The 20,101-nt window shown below is 26.6% G+C and overlaps 1 protein-coding gene across 1 annotated transcript in view; it reads right to left on the reverse strand.

The window, feature by feature from the left end:
* Positions 1-281: 281 nt before the first annotated feature.
* LOC100208125 (transcriptional regulator ATRX) overlaps positions 282-20,101 on the reverse strand; it is a 57,296-nt gene continuing 37,476 nt past the window's right edge. Inside the window, exons 6-16 of the mRNA XM_065812515.1 lie at positions 17,624-20,101; positions 17,361-17,498; positions 17,089-17,266; positions 16,860-16,997; positions 15,537-15,712; positions 9,413-9,557; positions 8,538-9,324; positions 8,047-8,224; positions 7,758-7,931; positions 3,526-3,697; positions 282-1,209 (exon numbers count right to left, since the gene is read on the reverse strand). The exon at positions 17,624-20,101 is cut by the window's right edge and continues 192 nt beyond it. Of these exons, the coding sequence (XP_065668587.1) occupies positions 596-1,209; positions 3,526-3,697; positions 7,758-7,931; positions 8,047-8,224; positions 8,538-9,324; positions 9,413-9,557; positions 15,537-15,712; positions 16,860-16,997; positions 17,089-17,266; positions 17,361-17,498; positions 17,624-20,101 (5,178 nt within the window). The 3' untranslated portion in view covers positions 282-595. The remainder of the gene's footprint in view (positions 1,210-3,525; positions 3,698-7,757; positions 7,932-8,046; positions 8,225-8,537; positions 9,325-9,412; positions 9,558-15,536; positions 15,713-16,859; positions 16,998-17,088; positions 17,267-17,360; positions 17,499-17,623) is intronic.

The following is a 20,101-nucleotide window of genomic DNA, read 5'->3' on the forward strand; positions in this document are numbered from 1 at the left end:
TCACCCTATCCCCCTCACCCCACTTCTTTCACTGGCCAATATCGAATTGTATTTCGCAATTTTAAATATAGTCGGCAAATTTTGACATTTTAAAGTCGGCAAATGTAAAAAATTGAGGAACTTTTAAAAAATCCTTTATTTAATTTTAGTCACAAATGCCTGGATCCGCGCCCGATATATATATATATATATATATATATATATATATATATATATATATATATATATATATATATTTATAAAGAGAGAATTATAATATAAATCGGGAGAAAACACGTATGTTTATAACTTATAACTATCATATTTTTTGAATATAAATTAATAGCAAATTACAGTCAGCTTAAAACCAAAAACATAAATAACATTCTGGCTTCTCTTGCAACCTAATTATAATAAATAGGACCATGGACAAACTCTTCGTTACTATCATTAAAATTTTATTAAAACTTAAGATTTTATTTTAATCAAAAAAGTCTTATAATATAAGTTTTATGTAATAGTCTTAAAACAAACTCTTTTATTTTAGTATTTGAATGATATTAAAACAAAATTCATATTCTTATAAGTAATAAGATGAATGTAAATTAAAACAAAATTAAAGTCCATTCGGCCCCGGCATTCCCCTACCAGAAAAATATGCAAATCTATTTGCCTGCGGCCCAATAGTTGATGGTCCAATCGTGGGACCGACTGATGAAATAAATGTACTTAAAGGCCTTAAATGATCTGCTGGATGTACAAGACGATGTTGGTGAGAAAAAGGATTCATTATAGATATATCTCGAGCGTATTTTGGATTGTGCATTTCCACATACCTACCGTCTGATGCGGAAATCATTGAGCGATTATTTGTTCCGATATTGAATGGGCGTTGGCTGCTCAAATAAAATTGCTGGTTATTATACAAAGGTTGTTGGGTATTTAAGAAAGAATGCCGATTATTGATCTGATTGGCTACATAACCTAAATGTGGCATTTGAATATCTCTTGCATATTGCTCCATTCGTGAACGATTTTGTAAATGTTTAGAATACTCTAATACGGAAATACCTGGTGGCACTTTAATATAAATTCTGTTTGGTTGAGATACATTAGATGATTCGTTAAATTGCATGTGGTTCTGAATTTGTGCTTGAGGTTGATGCAAAAGCCTCTCAAATTGTGGATGCTGATTCTCAGTCGCAAAACTAACAGCTTGTTGGCGTTGATCTGAAATAAAAAAGGATTTTTGTAATTAATCTCGAGATTCAAAAAAAAAGTTTTTTTTTAGTCATCTTTGAATAATAAAAACAAATAAACTGACTAGTAAATGAGGAACCCATCTGCAAAACGCTGCTAAGTCATATAAATAAAAATTTTGTGATACTCAATACTAGTTTGTATGTTTGACATTTAACTAAAATCCTAAGATCTTGTTTCAGATTAATTTATTGAAACAAAGTTGATAAAAACAAAATCAAACCACTAAAAGTTCATTCACAGTCGATGATCATTTGGTCTGTAACGAATGTTACAAATGACATATTTAAGCTATACCGATATAGTTACTATGAGAAGCTTAGTATTTTTGTCATAAGTTTTCTGAATACTATTGTTTTGACAAAAATTGGATTCGGTATAAAATAAATATAAGGTTCCAAACATTCAGACATAAAAATTAAATTGCTCACTGTTTATCCCCAGTTGTTTCGTGATTTCTTTTTTATCAATATTTTCAAATAAAAATACGTTTAAGCTTACCTTTAAATTTTTATTATTTAACTTGTCAAATGGGGAAATCATAATTTACTTTTTTTAGTTTTGAGTTTCCATTTTCAAGTTATGCAATTCTCTAACTTTTGCAGGTTGCTCCTCAAGTGATAAGCTGATAACCACTTGTTAACATAATTTTTATTGTTTTTGTTTTTATTTTTTGTTATACTATACTTTATTATTATATTGCCGTAGTTTATACTTGACTAAGTGCAATCACCTAAACTATAAAAAAAAAATTTGTAATTCAGGTTATTGAGCTTAAATCAGGTGTTAAAAAATTTTTAGCTTTCCCTCTAAAACTTGAAGTTGAAGCACATCAACTAAATGTTGTTATACTCTAGTTATAAAAGTAACAGTTTAAATCTGTGATATATTTACTCCAGTATTTGAATTGACCAAATCACTCATGTTTCCTGTTTCCCGAAATTACTCATAGTTTCAATATAGGGAACAAAGGACTCTTAATCTTCTTCTAGGACTCTTAATTTTCTTTTGAAAATAAAGTCTGTTTCTCAGGAAGATCATAAAAAATACATAGAAAAGTTGTCATTGCTGAAAATCTAATTACTCACCTTTAACATTTTTTTTCAAAAATGCTAAGAATAAAATAATTGTGTATGCTTGCATCCCAACAATACACATATTACACAACTAGTGGATGCTTTTTTTTTTAGGTCAATGAAAATGGCTAGGAGAAAAGTCGTATTAGAGTAAAAAGAAACACCTGATGGTTAATGTCTTAGTGTCTCACGAAATTTTTGTAGCTACTTAAACAAGCCCTTGATTTCCTAGAATCCATTATTTTAAAAAAACTTCAAAATGGTTTTCAAAAAAGCAAAATTTACTCTTGTGTTGTAGAGCCTTATGATGTAGAGCCATTACTTAATAGAATTTTGAATTATAAGATTAACACTCTCAATTTGATAAGAACTTCATTTGCAACTAATTGATAAGAACTTCATTTGCAACAAAACCAAAGTTAGCTAATAAAAATTAGTTGACATACCAGCAGAATAAACCCTTTCTCATTCGAAGTTACTTGATATGCAACTAGATTCAAATAAGTCAACTGCAAATCAAAATCATGTTTAACCACAATCTGGTCTTAATTTTTATAATAAGCAGAAGTATAAAGATTATAAGTTTTGGTTATTATGAGAATATAATTTTGGCAGGGGGTCAACAAACTAATGAAAATGATATTTTGAATTCTTTGAGCTTTAATAAGTATTTAAATCAATTTACATTCAGTAAATTGAACACATTGAACACATTAGTATATTTATATTTATAAATATTTTCTTTTTATCACAAATCATCAACAGTTTTAAAAATATTTTTTAATTAACTTTTATCTAATTATAAAACTCTGTAATGATTTTTTTTTTGAAAAAAAAAAAAGAATTCTTTATTAAATATATATATATAAAAAAAAAAAAAACTTTATGCGAATAAAGTTAAAATAATTGGATTAAAAAATTATATACTTAAAACAAGAAATGTTACTGTATAAAAACCATTATAAATTTGACAAAAGTAATTATTTCAGCATTTAAAGTATTTTATTATGCAAGAAACAATGAGCAATTTACTCATTTCAAGAAAACCAAATTATTTAAACATCAAAAGAAAAAGGAAAACTTATTTTAGTAAAAACATTAAATAATAAAAAACAAAAAAAAAAACATAAATATAGTAAAAAAGTAATGTATAAAAAGAGGACTATCGGGTTGAGTTTAACACTTTCAACAAATAAAATTAAAAACTTACTAAAGTTAATGGTTGCAGATTCTTTTTCTTTTTCATACTCTTTCCAGGCTTGCTTTCTCTCTTCTTCATTAAGCTCTTCTGATTCTACATTTTCTAACAAAATATCATGCTCATGATATCTGACAATATGTTTTGGGTGTAAACGTTGAACAACATCCGCTAACAAAGGATCCTACAATTATATATATTTTGAATAAGCATACTGCACTATATAATGGTGCGTTTACATAAGCATTTAAAAATACACATACAAAATACATATACAAATAAAAAGAAATTTATCAATATACAAAATAAAAAATCTACAATGGGTCTATTATCACATAGAACTGAAATAAACACATAAATTTCTTTTTCAGTGTACCAACTTTTTTTTCATAACAGCTACTAATTTTTGTAAATAAAAAAAAACTTTTTGCTTTAAGAAGCAGTAATCAACTTTTTATGCATTCAAAGCATGAATTTTTTTAAAGGAAAACTCATAACAAAGTTTTACAGCACAGTACAACAGAACTATGATGACATTAAAGTAATTTTAGATGTTTAATATTTTTGCATTTTACTTTTAATTGACTTGTTTAAATGTTTTATTAAAAAAAAAATTAACTTTTGCAAAATTATTAATTGAACATAGTAGAACTTTATTTTTTAAAAATACTTTTAATTTGTTACTCCCTAATGCTTTAAAATGCACTAAAATCTTTAGAAGAGATTTTTAATACTAAGTTTAAGTGATTGTTTTTTTTTTAAATTAGCAACTGAGTGTAGCTGCAGAAAATATGAAATTTTAGCATGCGATAATGATATGAAATCTAGCTAATGATATGAAATTTAATCTAGCACAGTAGTTTTTTTTTAAACCCCCCAAAAAATTAAAATAATTGAATGTTTAATACTAGAAGACAGTTGTTTTATAAAATTTCACGATAAAAATTACTAATGCTACATAAACAAGATTTTGTCAACAATAGTTTACTAAATATATACAATCAAAAAAAATATTCATTAATGCTAAAGTCATGCCTGTTTGCCTGATGATGATTCTGAATCAAGTTGTGTTTTATTAGTAAAAAAATTTTCTTTTTTTAAATCAATATTTCTGCTTGTCTGTGCAGGCCTTAACACTGTAACTTCAGTCTATAATTCAATTTTAGAATTTATATTAAACTTAACATTATTTAGTTCTTCCATACACATACACATCATCCATCAAATTAAATTGTTTAACAGTTTTTCATTAAAACTTTTTTAGTGTATCAGTATTAATTCGATTCATACGAGTAAAAAAGCACTCAACTTTTTGAAATGGGCAATACAAACAACAGTTAAAAAAAAAAAAAAAACAGAACTGGACTCCACTCTTTTTACATAGAATTCAAAAGAATTTGATTCTAAACTATTATGGTATTTGGTTTTTTGTGGCGCTAAATATTTGACAGTGCAATCATTTAAATTGTGCAAACATATCATTTACACTACCAGTGAACCCAGTAATGTAATGATATACTATACCAGTGATGTAATGATATACCATACCAGTGATGAAATGATATACTATAAAAGTCATACAAATTTTCGATGGTATCATCAACAAAGACATTGGTTTTGTTTTGAAGTTTTCTGGCAGTGTTTTAAGATGCAGTGTTTTTCTATAAGAACAGGTTAATAACAATACATTAATTGATTTAGAACTTCTGATGGTACCCTTTGAACTTTGCTTGTTTTGCTGGTGTAAAACTGCAATCTGCAGACATGTTTTCAATATATTTCATAAAGACTCAATATTTCCCTAAAATCATTTCTTTTAAACTTTATGGGTAATCTACCCTAATCATTGATGCATAAAAAACTATTATATTTGTAAAAAAAAGTCCCATCTTACAAAAATATTTTATCTACATAAAAACCTTTTATTATTTTAAATACTATTACAATGTTAAACACTATTACATGTTACAAAAACTTTAGTTGTATTTAAAGAAAGGGATGTGATAAAGTTTAGCATTTTTTAAAGCATTTCAAGGATAGCAACAAGCTTTCCTAACTTTCATAACTATTTTAGCCATTTTTGTAAGTGTTATAGATTTTCAAATTGATGCTATTGATATCATTAAACGCTAAATTCATACAATAATATATTTTATTGCCAACTCAAGCAGATGTGCAACACACTACCAAAAGTTATCCCTAGTACTTTTATCTAAAGTAATACAGTTACACTTGCTCTACTGACTTTATTTACAGCTGCACCATTATCACTAAAACCAACTAATTTAATTTTATAATTTTCAATATCTTTTGAGAAAATGTCAGTTTGTTGCACTTTTTTATGCAGATTGTTTAATTTACTGGTTCATTCGCTCACACCCATCCCTTTAGTTTTCATTGCTAACTCATATGTATTTTGATGTGCAGTCCTTTTGCATGATCAACTGCAGCACAGTGCTGCACTCGAAAGCTACATTCATTACTACCCTATTCCAATTTATATCAGGCCTTGTTTTAAATAAAAAATGCTTAACGCAATAGCCTAATGTGAATTTGAAATCATAAAATTCTCTCTCTTTTTTTTTTGTTATTTAGGTGCCCCAAGAAGACCTAACGATCTTGTCACAGAGCACCGCAGAAGTGCATTTAACCAGGAAGTTCACGCCTCCTTCCTTACCGTGACGCGAAGTCCACGCGTGTCCAGAGCTCGTTTCGAGCCTGGTTCTCCTGCTTCTTAAGCAAGGGCTCTGACAATTTTTTAAAGGCATTAACTTTTTTAAATTACTGCAATAACATTAATTACCACAAAACGAGTTAAATGTAATTCAACTTCTTTTTTATTATTACTATAAGGGAATGCTATTTTTTTTGATTTTTTTTTATATTAAATAATTAAATTTAATATTACATTTTTAAAAATGTTTGATATTAACAAATTTCTTTCTTTTCTGACATTTGCATAAATGAATTAAAAAACGTTAAACTTTTGAATTTTCAAATGGTTATTTCTTAAATTTCTAATTGGGGCTTTGCAACTACTAATAAATTTTTTATTTTTAAATTAGCGAGTAACAATTAAAAAAATATGTCCTTTTATTTACTTTATTTATTAAAGATTATTTCTCCAAATATCATTTATTAAAATTATATCACTGTATATATCATTTATTAAAAAATAATTGCTGCGACTTAACTTGCGTTATAAAAAAAAAAGTTTAACTTACATTTTGTGCAAATTTTTGATGCAGAAGTTAATTTAAAATTTGATTTTGAGTAAAAAAAAAATGTTTAGGAAAGAAAACTGAAAAAACAATTGTGATAAAAACAAGCTAATTTTTTTTAAGAACAAATAATATTTAAATATTGAACAATATTTAGTAATACTTTTAAATAAATTTGACAGTTAAGTTAAACCCAAGCATAAACTTTAGTTTTAGTAAACTTAAATATATTTTTTAAATCAAAATTAAATTATATATTTTTAATATCTAAATTAAATTTTTTTTTTTTATCAGAATAAAATTATATATTTTTATTAATTAGTTATATTAAATTAGTTTTAAATTAAATCATATATTTTTTATCAGATTTAAATCATATTATTTTGATCTTTGCATCAAGGAAAAAATCAATCATTGCTATAATATAAAAACAAAATAAGAATAAATTTTTAATTTTATTTGAGATTTTTTCATCAGTAAATAGCACTTATACCTAACATAACTGTCATTTAAACTTTTGTAACATACTTTTACATTTTGTAAATACTTTTACATAAATGTTATTTAAAAGCTAATGAGCTTTTTTTAAAAATTAATTTCTTCTTTTATCTTACCGGTTATAATAAGTTAAAAGTTAAAAAATGATAAAAAGTCGCTTAACTGATATGTATATATATATAAACATCTACTTAGATATTTATGTATATTGCATCAATATACTTAAACTTTTTTATCAGTATATTCACATTAATCAATGTATAAATTATACAACTCATTATGAATAAATGTCATTAAAAGTCGCTATATTGAATCAATATACTATATATGCTATACATAATAACTATCAATATACTCAATATATTTGTATGCACATAATGCTTAGATATAACTATCCATTTATATACTACATACTAACATGTGCATAAGTAAAACATTTGTTTTGTGATTAACCATATCTAAAATTAACTTGTATAATGATTAAAAAAAACTATTGTCTACAAACACTTTGTTACTTATGATCACCTTAGGAACTTGAGGAGTCTCATCATCACCTTTTATAGGCTCTGGAGCAAACAAATACAACTCTCGTATTTCTTCTTCAGAAAAATGTCGTTCTATTTGTTGCTCATCAACAACTCTTCCTGCTGTAGCAAGCTTTGTAATCTGTCTTTCATAAATTTTTTCTTCCATTGTTCCCTTAAAAAAAATTCTAAATTAACTTCAACCATCTTTAACAATCTTTCACTAGCTCATCATCAAACAAAAATCTTACAACTTATAACTTCTAAAATAAAAAAAAATAAAAATAAACCTGGGCAATGAATCTGTAGACATAAACTGGTTTTTCTTGTCCAAAACGATATACTCGAAACACTGATTGAACATCATGTGATGGATTCCAAGAACAATCAAATATGATTACACGATTAGCTCCAACCATGTTAATACCAAGAGAACCAGCACGTGTTGAAATTAAAAATAAACGACATCTAAAATTTAAATTATACATTCAAAGCCAAGTAAAGTGTTATAGCCAATATAACAAATTAATTATATAATAATTTAGATTGCTGTAACACCTATAACACAAATTTTAGCTTTGGTTACAAGAATGACATTAATCTAATTTAAGTTGGAATAAAAAATATGTTAAATCGACTAAATTAAGTTGGCCTTTGCACTATAACAAATCAAAATTAACTAAGTATAGTAGTTTGTTTCGCAAATACTAAGTATAGTATTTGTAAAATAAACAAACAAAAAACTAAATTTTTTAAACAGATTCAACTCTAAGACACAGACCTCTCATTTTTAGGATCATTAAATATCTCTGCCCAACGTGTTCTTTTTTGAACAGATGTCGAGCCATCCATTCTAAAGTAGTCAACACCATGACACCATTTGCATAGATTGTCATTTTGTATATCAGAAAGTGTTGCTTCGATCAAATTTAAAGTACAAAGACTTTGACTAAATACAAGAACTTTATCACCAACAACTTCTGCATCTGCAAGAATTTCACAAAGAAGAATCAGCTTTCCACTTAGTTCATTATTATGTTGGTCTTCAGGAATGAGAAAATCATCGTACCAATCTTTTTCAAAATCATTTTCATCATTTTGAACATCAGATTTGTAAAATACTCCAGATTGTAAAATGTCATTATGAATATTGCTGTCAATGTTTGTATCGAACTCATCTTCACCTACTTCATCATCTTTTTTTTTTAAAGCCACTGAACTTCGAGTTTGTCGTGAATATGTACCGTGTTTGTTTATAACCTCGTCATTAGAACTATTATCAGAACTGCTAGTATCATTCATTATTATTTTTTTTTTATTATCTTTTTTAACTTTCACATCTTCCTCACTACTGGTATCTATTGACCAAGGTTTTATAGGTATAGTGTTTTCTTTTTTAATGACATCAGATTGCTCTCCTGAACTACTGTCAGAGTCATTTATAAATTCTTCAATACTATCTTCTTTATTTATATCTCGTAACCTTTGTCGTTCACGTTCAATATGCAAAGCCCAAGGATGAGTCCAAATTTTTGAAAGACACTGGAAGTCAGAAAAAAGTGATACACCTATAATACATAATTTTATAATAGTAAAATAATATTCATGATAAACTCAGAAAATTCACATTAAAAAAACATGGTTTTAAAATCTGACCTTTAATCTTAGATTGTCCATCAGAATTGACAAAGTTTTCCAAATAATACTTGTACATTTGGATTTGTTTTTCATGTAAACGTACAAAAATTGTAAACTCACGCTTAGGAGGTAAAAATGGTGTTAACACAGAGTAATCTTGGCGCTAAATAAGAAAAAGTATAAATACAAGTAAAAGTAAAAGTTCCAGATAACAAAAAAAAAAACTATTCAAACTTTAGTTAAATTTTTACAAATATTTTAAAATTTTCTCTAACACAGAAAGCCTTTCATATAAAATCTTCAGATGTGTATGAGATTTACAAAACTATAAAAAACTCTTTATATTGAACTTCCTATAAAAAGTTTTAAAAAGAAGTAACTAAGGTTTATATAAAAAACTATAATTTAAAAAAATATAGTATAACTTGATTTTTATTGGTAAGGAAATTTTAAAAGTAATGTGAGAATAATTACTTTTTTGCTTATATGTTCATTGTGTCATGTTCCTGTTTATGTAGACAAGCTTCATAAATAAGAAGTAAATTCTCATTTGAGTTTTAACATTGGAAATAATTTAAAAAAAGGTTCATTTTTATGGCAATTGAAAACATGCTGATCAAATTTATCTGAACCAATACCTGTTCTGCATGTGTCGATGTGTAGATTAGTTCTTAACCTTAGGTTATTAGTTTTACCAATATATGTTGTTTTTCCATCACATCCATTACATGATATTGAATTATATGATATTGAAGTTTAAATGTACCATACTTTACCAGATGTGGTAAAATGGTTAACAAACTCAAGATACATAGAAGATAACTTACAACATTTTGATAAGCATTTTAAAACCTTGCATTCATCGTTAATAAAAACTGGTTTCTTATTAAAGCTTGATGTATCACCCTAATATATATATATATATATATAAGGGTGTTCCAAAAAAATGATTTTTTTGAATTTCAACTAACATTGATTTTCATAAGGTGCCCCAACCTTGATATTACTAATAATTTTTTTTTTTTTTCATGATTAGATCACTCCATGACTTCCCTCAATGGGCCCAAAGGTTATTTTTTGCCCGTTTTTGCCCATATTTTGGAATAACTGAGGGGAGTGTTACCATCATCCAAATTAATTTTTCTTTCTTTTCTTTTTTTGTTTTATCTTTTTAAAGGAAATAAAAACATAATGTTAAGCTTAATTTTTTTTTTTACTTAAAAAATGAAGATCAAAAAATAAAAATAAAAAGCATTTTTAAGCTTTTTTGCACTATATTAGTGTTCTGCTTGTTAACATTATACTTTAAATATTAAAATATTTATATTTACATAATAAAACCATATTTATGATTAGTTTCTGAAGTAATTAGTTATCAAACATAGTTCATGTTTATAAATTTATTTTGTAAACAAAGAATTCTTTACATAATCAGATTTTTTTAAATTGTTCTTTCACTCTTATATTTGTTTGATACAAGGAAGGTACTTTGTCATTTATCCTCATTGATACGAGGAAGGTACTTTGTCATTTATCCTTATTGATACGAGGAAGGTACTTTGTCTTTTATCCTCATTGATACGAGGAAGGGACTTTGTCATTTATCCTTATTGATACGAGGAAGGTACTTTGTCTTTTATCCTCATTGATACGAGGAAGGTACTTTGTCTTTTATCCTCATTGATACGAGGAAGGTACTTTGTCTTTTATCCTCATTGATACGAGGAAGGTACTTTGTCTTTTATCCTCATTGTGCGATTTATTGATCAACTCCTATTAAAGAATATTTTAAAGTAATGAGCTCGTGAAATAAATTGAGATTTTTAACATAAACAGCATGGACCAAACATAAGAAAATAGATACCTGAACTAGTTTTATAACCCTCTCACTACAGTCATTTACTACTTCAAGATTATTCACAAATTGTTTGAATCCTAGGTAATAGTCATTTAGATCCCATGTCTCAGATGGAGTCTTAAGCCACTGTCAGCATTTGCATGGTTTAAGATATGAAAAATTAACCAACTCTGGTCAGTTATAAGCGGGGTAAAACTTGGGGGAGAATCATCATTAAACATAAGGGAGTTCAGTATATTTAAATTAACTTGATGTCTCTCTATAGCATAAGTTGTAGGTCTCGAGGTTGAGTACAACTTCTTAGCAATGTCACTTCATTCTTGTACATTTTTTCCAACAAGAGACATAACTAAAATATTTGGGTCTATGTACCAGGTGTATCTCTTTAGAGACTCTATAACAGGTTTTGTCTGGACAGAATTGATTTTTGAGTATCTCACCATCTGCCAAAGAGCTTTCATATCCTAAAGATTTTTAAACAATTAAATATTACACAAAATTTTCAAACAAAAAAAAGGTAATAAAAACCAAAATGATTAAAAACTTTTAAAACATAGAAATGTCACCTGATATGGAGCAACAGCCAGAATTTCAGCCTTTATAAACTACTCAGTGTAAAATACAGCTGTGAAGAATGCCGCATTTATTTATTTCTTCTCGAAATCTGTCGAGCTAGAAATGTTGTCTAGAAGGAGATACATTTTCAGAAAGTATATTCCCTTTGCCATAAATCTGGTATGGTGTACAGGCCCAGGTTTTCTTAGTCTGTACTGTTCATCACCAAATAAAACCATTGTTGTCAATTCCACTAACTCTAGATAATCAGACCTAAATCCATCCTTTTTTTTTTTTGTTTTTTTTTTTTTTTTTTTTTTTGTTATTCACCTCCTCAAGGCCGATAAAGCCACTACAGATGAGGAGGCTACTTAATAGTGGTTATAACCCTCTCTCAACTCTATAACTCCGAAACACGAACCTTGACAAACAAGGCCGCTGCGCGGAGAAACAAGTTAAGCGCGGTACTACCAGGGACATGGTGGGGATCGAACTCCGAACCTCCCTATATATATATATATATATATAATCCTAAATAAGACTATTTATTTAGACACAAAACAGTAGCTTACTAAACATATTTTATTACAGAGTATTTAATTTATTCAAAATTTTAAATACCTTTTTCATTGTTTTCATTCTGATAATATTTTGAGAAAAAGATAAGGCTTCCTTGAATTGTACCTGCAGCCAGTTATCAGAAATATCTTCAATTTTTACTTGTTTAATACAATGGAATTTTGATCAATTGAGTTCCATACATCTTTAAGCTTCTTAAACAATGGATTATCTGGGCCATTTGTTTTACTGCTTGGATAAATGTTCCAGCAGTGAATAATATGCCTTTTATAGATGTGATGCCTACATGCTAAGAGAAGTAGAGGTCTATCAAGCTCTTCAGCTAATCTAATGCACACACCCTTTTTATTACCAGTATTTACAGAAGTAGTATCAAAAACGCATCCTTGTAATTTATCAAAAATATCATATTGATGAAGAAGTTTTATGATTGTATTCTTCTGTGTTTCTCCAGTACTAGAGTTTAAATGAGGAATCCCAAGAAGCTCACTTTGTCCATCTATCCTGATGGAAATAGCAAGCCTATCAAGTTGATGTTCTATTCCGTTTGTTAACTCCTTAACTATTTTTCCATCAAAATGGAGAATAATTGGTAATGATGAAGATTTAACAAGATCAGTAACGTGTTTTTTAATCTTTTCTCCTTCTTTAGTTACAACTTCCTCTGCAATTCTAAACACAGTTGAAGAAGATATTGCAAAATATCACCTCCAGAATTAGAAATAACACTTGCCACTATTGCAGTGTGTTGTCTAACTGAAAGTCCCTTACCTATTGCTGTGAGAGCTGTTTTTTTTTAAATACTTTTGGTAAAAAAACAACAGAGGTAGATTGTTCTTTTTTTATATCTGCAACATATTCACAGTCAGAATTATTATCATTACTTGAAGAGTTTTCTAAACTGTCTAAATTGTTACCATTGTTTAGTTTAATTTCCATATTTAACATGCAACGGATTTTTTTGTGGGATCTCTTAATAGTGTACGTAAATCTTTTATCATTTGTTCTTATTCTTCCCTTCCTATTTTCAAGCTGGTCCGAGATAAACGCAATATCTTCATTTTTGGCTTTGGATGTCCTTCCCCTGTCTTTCATAATATCTTCAATTAGTTCTTCTTTTTTATTACTAATCCAAAAGCATTTAACCATTTCTTCAAAAAATTCCTCATTCCTTTTTGTATCTGTTGGGCTCTTCCTTTTACTATTCTTCTTTAACTTGTAATAGTTGTTCATCATTTTATCAATCTTCTTTCTTTAAAATGCAAAATTTATTCAATTATAAATTTTGATTTCATAATTTACGTGATATTTTCAAAGGTTATGATAGGGAATCCTGCAAGATTCCATGACCTAACCAAAGATTCATATATATATATATATATATATATAAATATATATATATATATATATAAATATATATATATATATTTATATATATATATATATATATATATATATATTTATATATATATATATATATATATATATATATATATATATATATATATATATATATATATATATATATATATATATATATATATATATATATATATATATATATATATATATATATATATATATATATATAGGGTCATAATAAAAATTTGACTCTTAAAAGTGATAAACTGTTGTTCTTGATATTGTAATGTAAATAGGAAAAAAATTATTCTGCATTTTTTTAGTGTCTTTCTTTGCCGCTAGGGGGTCTTAATTCGCCTTACTAGTGCATTTTTATTCTTTGACAGTAGTTAATTACTTATTAATTGGGTTATAAAATTTATCTTTGAATAGTGTAAATTGTTGTTATGAATTGTTTAATTAAATAGTTAAATTGTTGCTTGCGGACAATATAAGTTAAATATAGAAAAAATTTTTTTTTTGCATTTGTTACTAAAGGAGCTTATTTTACCATATTTATCCATTTTTAGGCTTTTTTTATTGTTATTAAATTACCTAGTAATTTTTGTTGCAAAGTTATTAAATTTTATTTTGAACTGTGACAAATTGTTGAAATTGGCATTGTTTAGAAAAATTGAATCAAGTTTTTTTTTTTTGGCCTCCTTTTTTGCAATCTGTCACAAGATACCAGTTGTTAAACTTGATGTCTTGATTGCAAAGTCTTAATATAATATTGCACATCAATTAATATATATTAAATAATATAATATTGCACATTTATTTTTCTAAAGTATTTGAAAACTTTCAATTATAAACCATGTCTGAAAAAGAGCTCTTACAAAAAAATGTGTACAAGTTTTATGAAAATAATATAAATGAAGAAAAGAAGTACGCAGTTGATCATTTTGTAGCTGAAGGAGTAAGCAAATTAACCATTTATGATATAATTAAGCATTATGTAGATGAAATTTATGAAAATCAACAACCAAAAAGCAGGCAAACTGGCTGTTATTTTTTATAGAAATTTGAATCGATTGAGACAATCGATAAACAATAAAAATGGTTTATCACAAAAAAATTTAGCTAAAAAATGTAATTGTAGTCACCCGTATGTTTCAATGGTTCTAAATCATAAATTATTAGGAATTAATTGCTTCAAAAAAACTAAAATACTAGATAGAAGTTTTGTTCAGTTGGTGCAAATACTGTTTCCTTTACAAGAATTACAAGAATCGTGATTGGGTTTTGGATGATGAATCTTATTTCACACTATCATATTTAACTATTAATTGAAATGGATTCTATTACACTGATAATAAAAAAAATGTTTCTCCATTAATTTTTTCGAAGCTAAAGTACTAATTTGGATAGCATTTTTATGTTCATTCATAGAGGGATGAAGTCTCGATTAGATCACATACGTCAAAAAGAAAACTATAGAAAATGATTGAGTAAAAAAAGCACTAAATATGCTTTACAACTTTTTTTAAATATTACCATTTTTATTTATTATTGAAATGTACAGATATTATAAACTCATTTGGGATCATTACTTATCACCCATTATCTAACAAAGTATAAGTTAAATAACAGCACATATCAAACAAGTGTAAACAACAATATTAAATTCAAAATTTTTAAACTCTCTAACAATTAATTATAAACTTTTTACAATTTTTAATTTTTTATTTATAAATCTATTGATAAACATTCAAAAACAAGAATGTTTATTATTAGAAAAACATCAACCTGAACGCAGCCAGAAAGCATTTGATAAAGCACATGGCATCTCTGTTTCATAAGTCTAACATCAGAGGGTGTTGAGTTAGAACACTGACCATTTTTAATTGGATTGACAAACCGATTTAAAAATTCTTTCTTAGTTCCAAGAAGTTTTGGTTTCACAAAATCAACCATGCAATGATCTAAAATTTATTTTTTAAACAAAACAAAAATATTTACATAAATAAATGAAAAAAAAACAGGCTAAATTTCAAAATTAATTTTTGGTTGACTTAAAATTGTATACAAAGAGAACATTTTATTCTTAGTTATTTTATTAAAAAATGTATTTTTTGAAACATATATTTAGTTAATTTAAAAAACTCTTGTTGATTATAAATGCTAAAAGTAATATTAAAAATACTTACTTTTAAAAAATTCTTTATTTTAATTTGAATTATTTTGAAGAAAAAAAAATTATACATTAATTTAAAAATAAAAAAATTCAATTGGTTTTGTTGATATTAAAAAAAAAAGAAGCATTTTTGATTGTTTGTAATGTAATTGTAATTAAACTTATAAAAAATGCTACATGATACAGTCTTTTGATAAATTACAGTTTTTAGTTTTTCAAAATCTTAAATGTCAAACAAAAAATTCAAATATTTTCTAAACCCATTTAAAAAAGAATCACCATATTATACTGTAAAAGTTATTAAGTCTCTGATACCTAGAACAGTCAACCTTCAACATAAATAATAAAACGGTCAATCTTCAACAAAAATAATGAAACAGTAAACCTTCAACAAAAATAATGTAACAGTCAAGTTTTAACAAAAATAATAAGGTCTCTTATTTTTGTATAAACTTATTATTTAAGATTAGTATAAATAATTTAGTTAAAAATAATATTTCATTTTTAACATTACATTTTTTCCTTCAACTTAACACAATATGCGATTTTACTTCAATAACTTTTTTATAACTTTGAACATAACTTGAGTTATTATTACCTATTTTTGTGAACTTCAATAGAATTGTTTATTTTTCTTCAAAAAAAAAAATTTACTTTAACATTGACAGTAAAAGCAACTACTTGGGTAAAAATGAAAATAACTTGAAATATAATTGTAAGCGGCTACACAAAATAGGCAGTGTAACACAATAATTACACAAAATAGGCAGTGGTTTATTATCCATGTTTTCTCAGCAACAGATCTTTAAAAGTTTAATTTTTTTAACTTGCACTTTTTTTTTTCAACAATAATAGCAATATAGTTTTGATCATAAAACTCAAATATAAAACAACTGAAAAGTAGAAAAAAATAAAAAGAAATTTAAAAAAAGTACACTCAGGCAAGTTGTTCTGTAAAGGTGTACCAGTCAATACAATTCTTCGCTTGGTTGCAATTGAATTCACTGCCTTTGAAATAGCAGAGGTCACATTTCTTAATACATGCCCTTCATCACAAACTACCAATTCTGGTCCTAAAATATTATCAACAATATTTTATATAAGATAGGGTAGAAACAAAATACCCTTAACACTCTACAATTATTAGAACTGTATATATTCAACCTGGCTCAACAAGAAACTTTTTAATTTCATCATGAGTTTTTTTAGATCTAATATGAGTACCATTAACCAGATTTCGATACATTTCATAACCCAAAATCAGAACACCACTGCATTTATACCAGTCCCGTAATATAGAAACCCTTTCTTTTTTATCCTTTGCATATGAAAGCACATATATCTAGCAATGTAAACAGAAACATTTGCATTAACTGAAAAAATCAACTCAAAAAAAGAAAAAAAAATTCAAATACAGAATTGTAAAAATTACCTACATTAATCTGTTCATCTTTGGTAAGCCACTTTTCAAATTCCTGCTCCCAGTTCAATACAGTATTAAGAGGTGCAATTACAAGAAAGGTTTTCATCTGAATGTTTTTACTGTTTATCATTGTATGAATAAATGCAACAATCTATAATTATCATTCAAAATACGATCTAAAAACTATCAAAATATACTAATGTAAACTAATGTCAAAAAAAAAAAAAGTTTAATATTATATTAAAAAAAAAGATTAAAAAAAATATTTGAAAATACCTGTAATGTTTTTCCAAGCCCCATACAATGAGCAAGTAAACAACCACCACCTTCGTCCCCCTTTTTAAAATTCTTTACAGATTCAATACAACAATCATACATAAACTGAACTCCTTTACGTTGATGAGGTTTCAAATGCTTGTTTATAGCAATATTTACAGATACCAAGGCTTGTTGGTCAGTGTTCCTTTCAAGTACAAACTCCCCATCTTCAGCACTTACAATATGTTCAAAATTTTTCTTTTCTTCATTAATGCGCTCAAGCAGTCTTTTTTTGCGCTGCTCTTCAACTTCTCTTGCACGAATTGTTTCTTCATTCAGTTCATTGTCCTTTAAAATTTTACGAATTTTTTTGCGCCCTTTACTTGGTGCTTTTATATCTGAATCTGAATCACTAACAATTTTTTTTTGTGCTGATTTTTTGCTTTTTAATCTTTTTCTTTTTTTAGGTTTAGAAATGGTATTTTCATCATCATCGTCAGTGGTAGTTGTTTTATTATCAAGAGAACAATCAGAGTTTTCATCTGATACTTTCATGCATATTTTTCTACGCTTTTTCAAAGGTTTTCCACTTCGAATATTATTTTCTTCAGAGTCACTGCTAAATATTTTATGTTTAAGATTGAATGATTCATCTGTGTCATGGTCAGTTTGATCACTAAATTCTTCACCTGAATTATCTTCTTCATCTTCTGATGAACTGTCATTTGAATCTAACTTGCTGGACACATCTGATATATCATCTGCAATTTGTACTCTTTTTGTTTTATGAACTTTTCTATTTATACTTTTAAACTTTTTATGATTCAAGTCATTTGCTTGATCCTCAACATCAGCTGTAAAGTTTGTTTTTATTAAATTACTTTTACGCTTCCTTAAACTATGTTTCCTTTGTGCATCTGGAATATCTGATGTTGATTTTTTTATCTTAACATTATCACTACTTTCTATAACTTTGGTATTTGATGTTTCAGGATTAAACTGAACTGTTTTGATAGATGAACTTGGAAGTTTTTCAACAACAACTTTAGGAGTTAGTATTTTAAAATTCTCAGTGTCAACTTGCACTAGACCACTTTCGTTACTAGATTTTGTGATGCAAGATAAGTTACAATTATCATTATTAGGAGTACTATTTAATTGTTGAATAGAAGTTTGAATAGGTAAAACTAACAAACTGCTACTAGTTTTATCGGGTGAAACAAACAAACTGTTTTCGTCAATATTTTTTTTGTTTTCAGTTGAAAATGAGATCTCAGACTCACCCATATAATTGTTATTTACACTGTCTTTGTTACAACCTTTTTCAATTAATAAATCTTCAGATATGTCATTTAATTTACTAATACAAGGTTCAGAAAAAATTTTTGTTTCAAACTCATTGTTTACAAAGTAATTTGAATAAACATTTTGATCGCTTTCATTTGATTTGTTTATTGATGACCCTACATTTTTTTCAGAAGTTATTTCTGAACTTTTATGTTTTTTTGAGGCTAATTCTCTAATTTTTTGCATTTTATTACGAGGTCTAACACCTGAAGGTCCAGGTTGTTGATCATCATTTATAACCTTTTTAATTTGACTTTTACCTTGATTAACTTTCTTTTTACTAAAATATTGATCAGATTTTTTTTTATCTTTGTTTACTAAATCATTATAAAGTAAAGTTCCAATTTGACTAGATGATATATTAACATGTTCTTTTTTAATATTTTCTGCTGGTAAAATTGAATTGTCTGCTTGATTGAAATGTCTGCTTGATTGTTCTATATCACTGTGATCAGATAAACAGCTTTTGTTGTCAGAAATATAACTATTATCATCTTCAATATCCACATTTTTTTTATTGAATTTTAGTCTCAAAAAACTGTTTAAAGTTTTTTTTGGTTTATTAGTTTTAAATTTCTCTTGATTTTCTTTTTCTTGTAACGAAATTTTTACAAGTTTTTTTACCATATTTAATGTAGTTTTACTTATTGTTTCACACTTTCCACTCTTTTTTAAGACTACGATTTCAGTATCAGAATCATCCTCATCGTCTTCACTTGATAGCACTATGACTGTCTGCTTTTTAATTTTTTTTATTTTATCAAATAAATTTTCAGAGCTTGGGGAAGATTCATTTCCAAAATCATTTTTAGAATTTATATTTGTTTGTTTGTTTTCAGATTCAATTCGATGTTCACTTTTCTTTTTACCTTCACTACAATCTTTGATTTTACTTTCATCTCTACAATAGTCTTTACTTTTTTTATTACTTTTAGCATCTTTATGCTCAGGAAAGTTGTTAAAGTTTTCTTTTGATAAATTTTTTTTAATTCGACAATTGATGTTGCTGGTAATCTTTGTAGTGAGAATCGTGTCTTTATTTTTTTCTTTTAAAAGCTGCATATTAGCAATATAATTCATCACCAAAGAACAGTCTTTAATGAATGATTCTATTTGATTATTATCACAAACAAGACATTTCCATTTTAA

The sequence above is a fragment of the Hydra vulgaris genome, chromosome 12 (genome assembly GCF_038396675.1).
Source record: "Hydra vulgaris chromosome 12, alternate assembly HydraT2T_AEP".
In the NCBI taxonomy this organism is placed as follows: Eukaryota; Metazoa; Cnidaria; class Hydrozoa; order Anthoathecata; family Hydridae; genus Hydra; species Hydra vulgaris.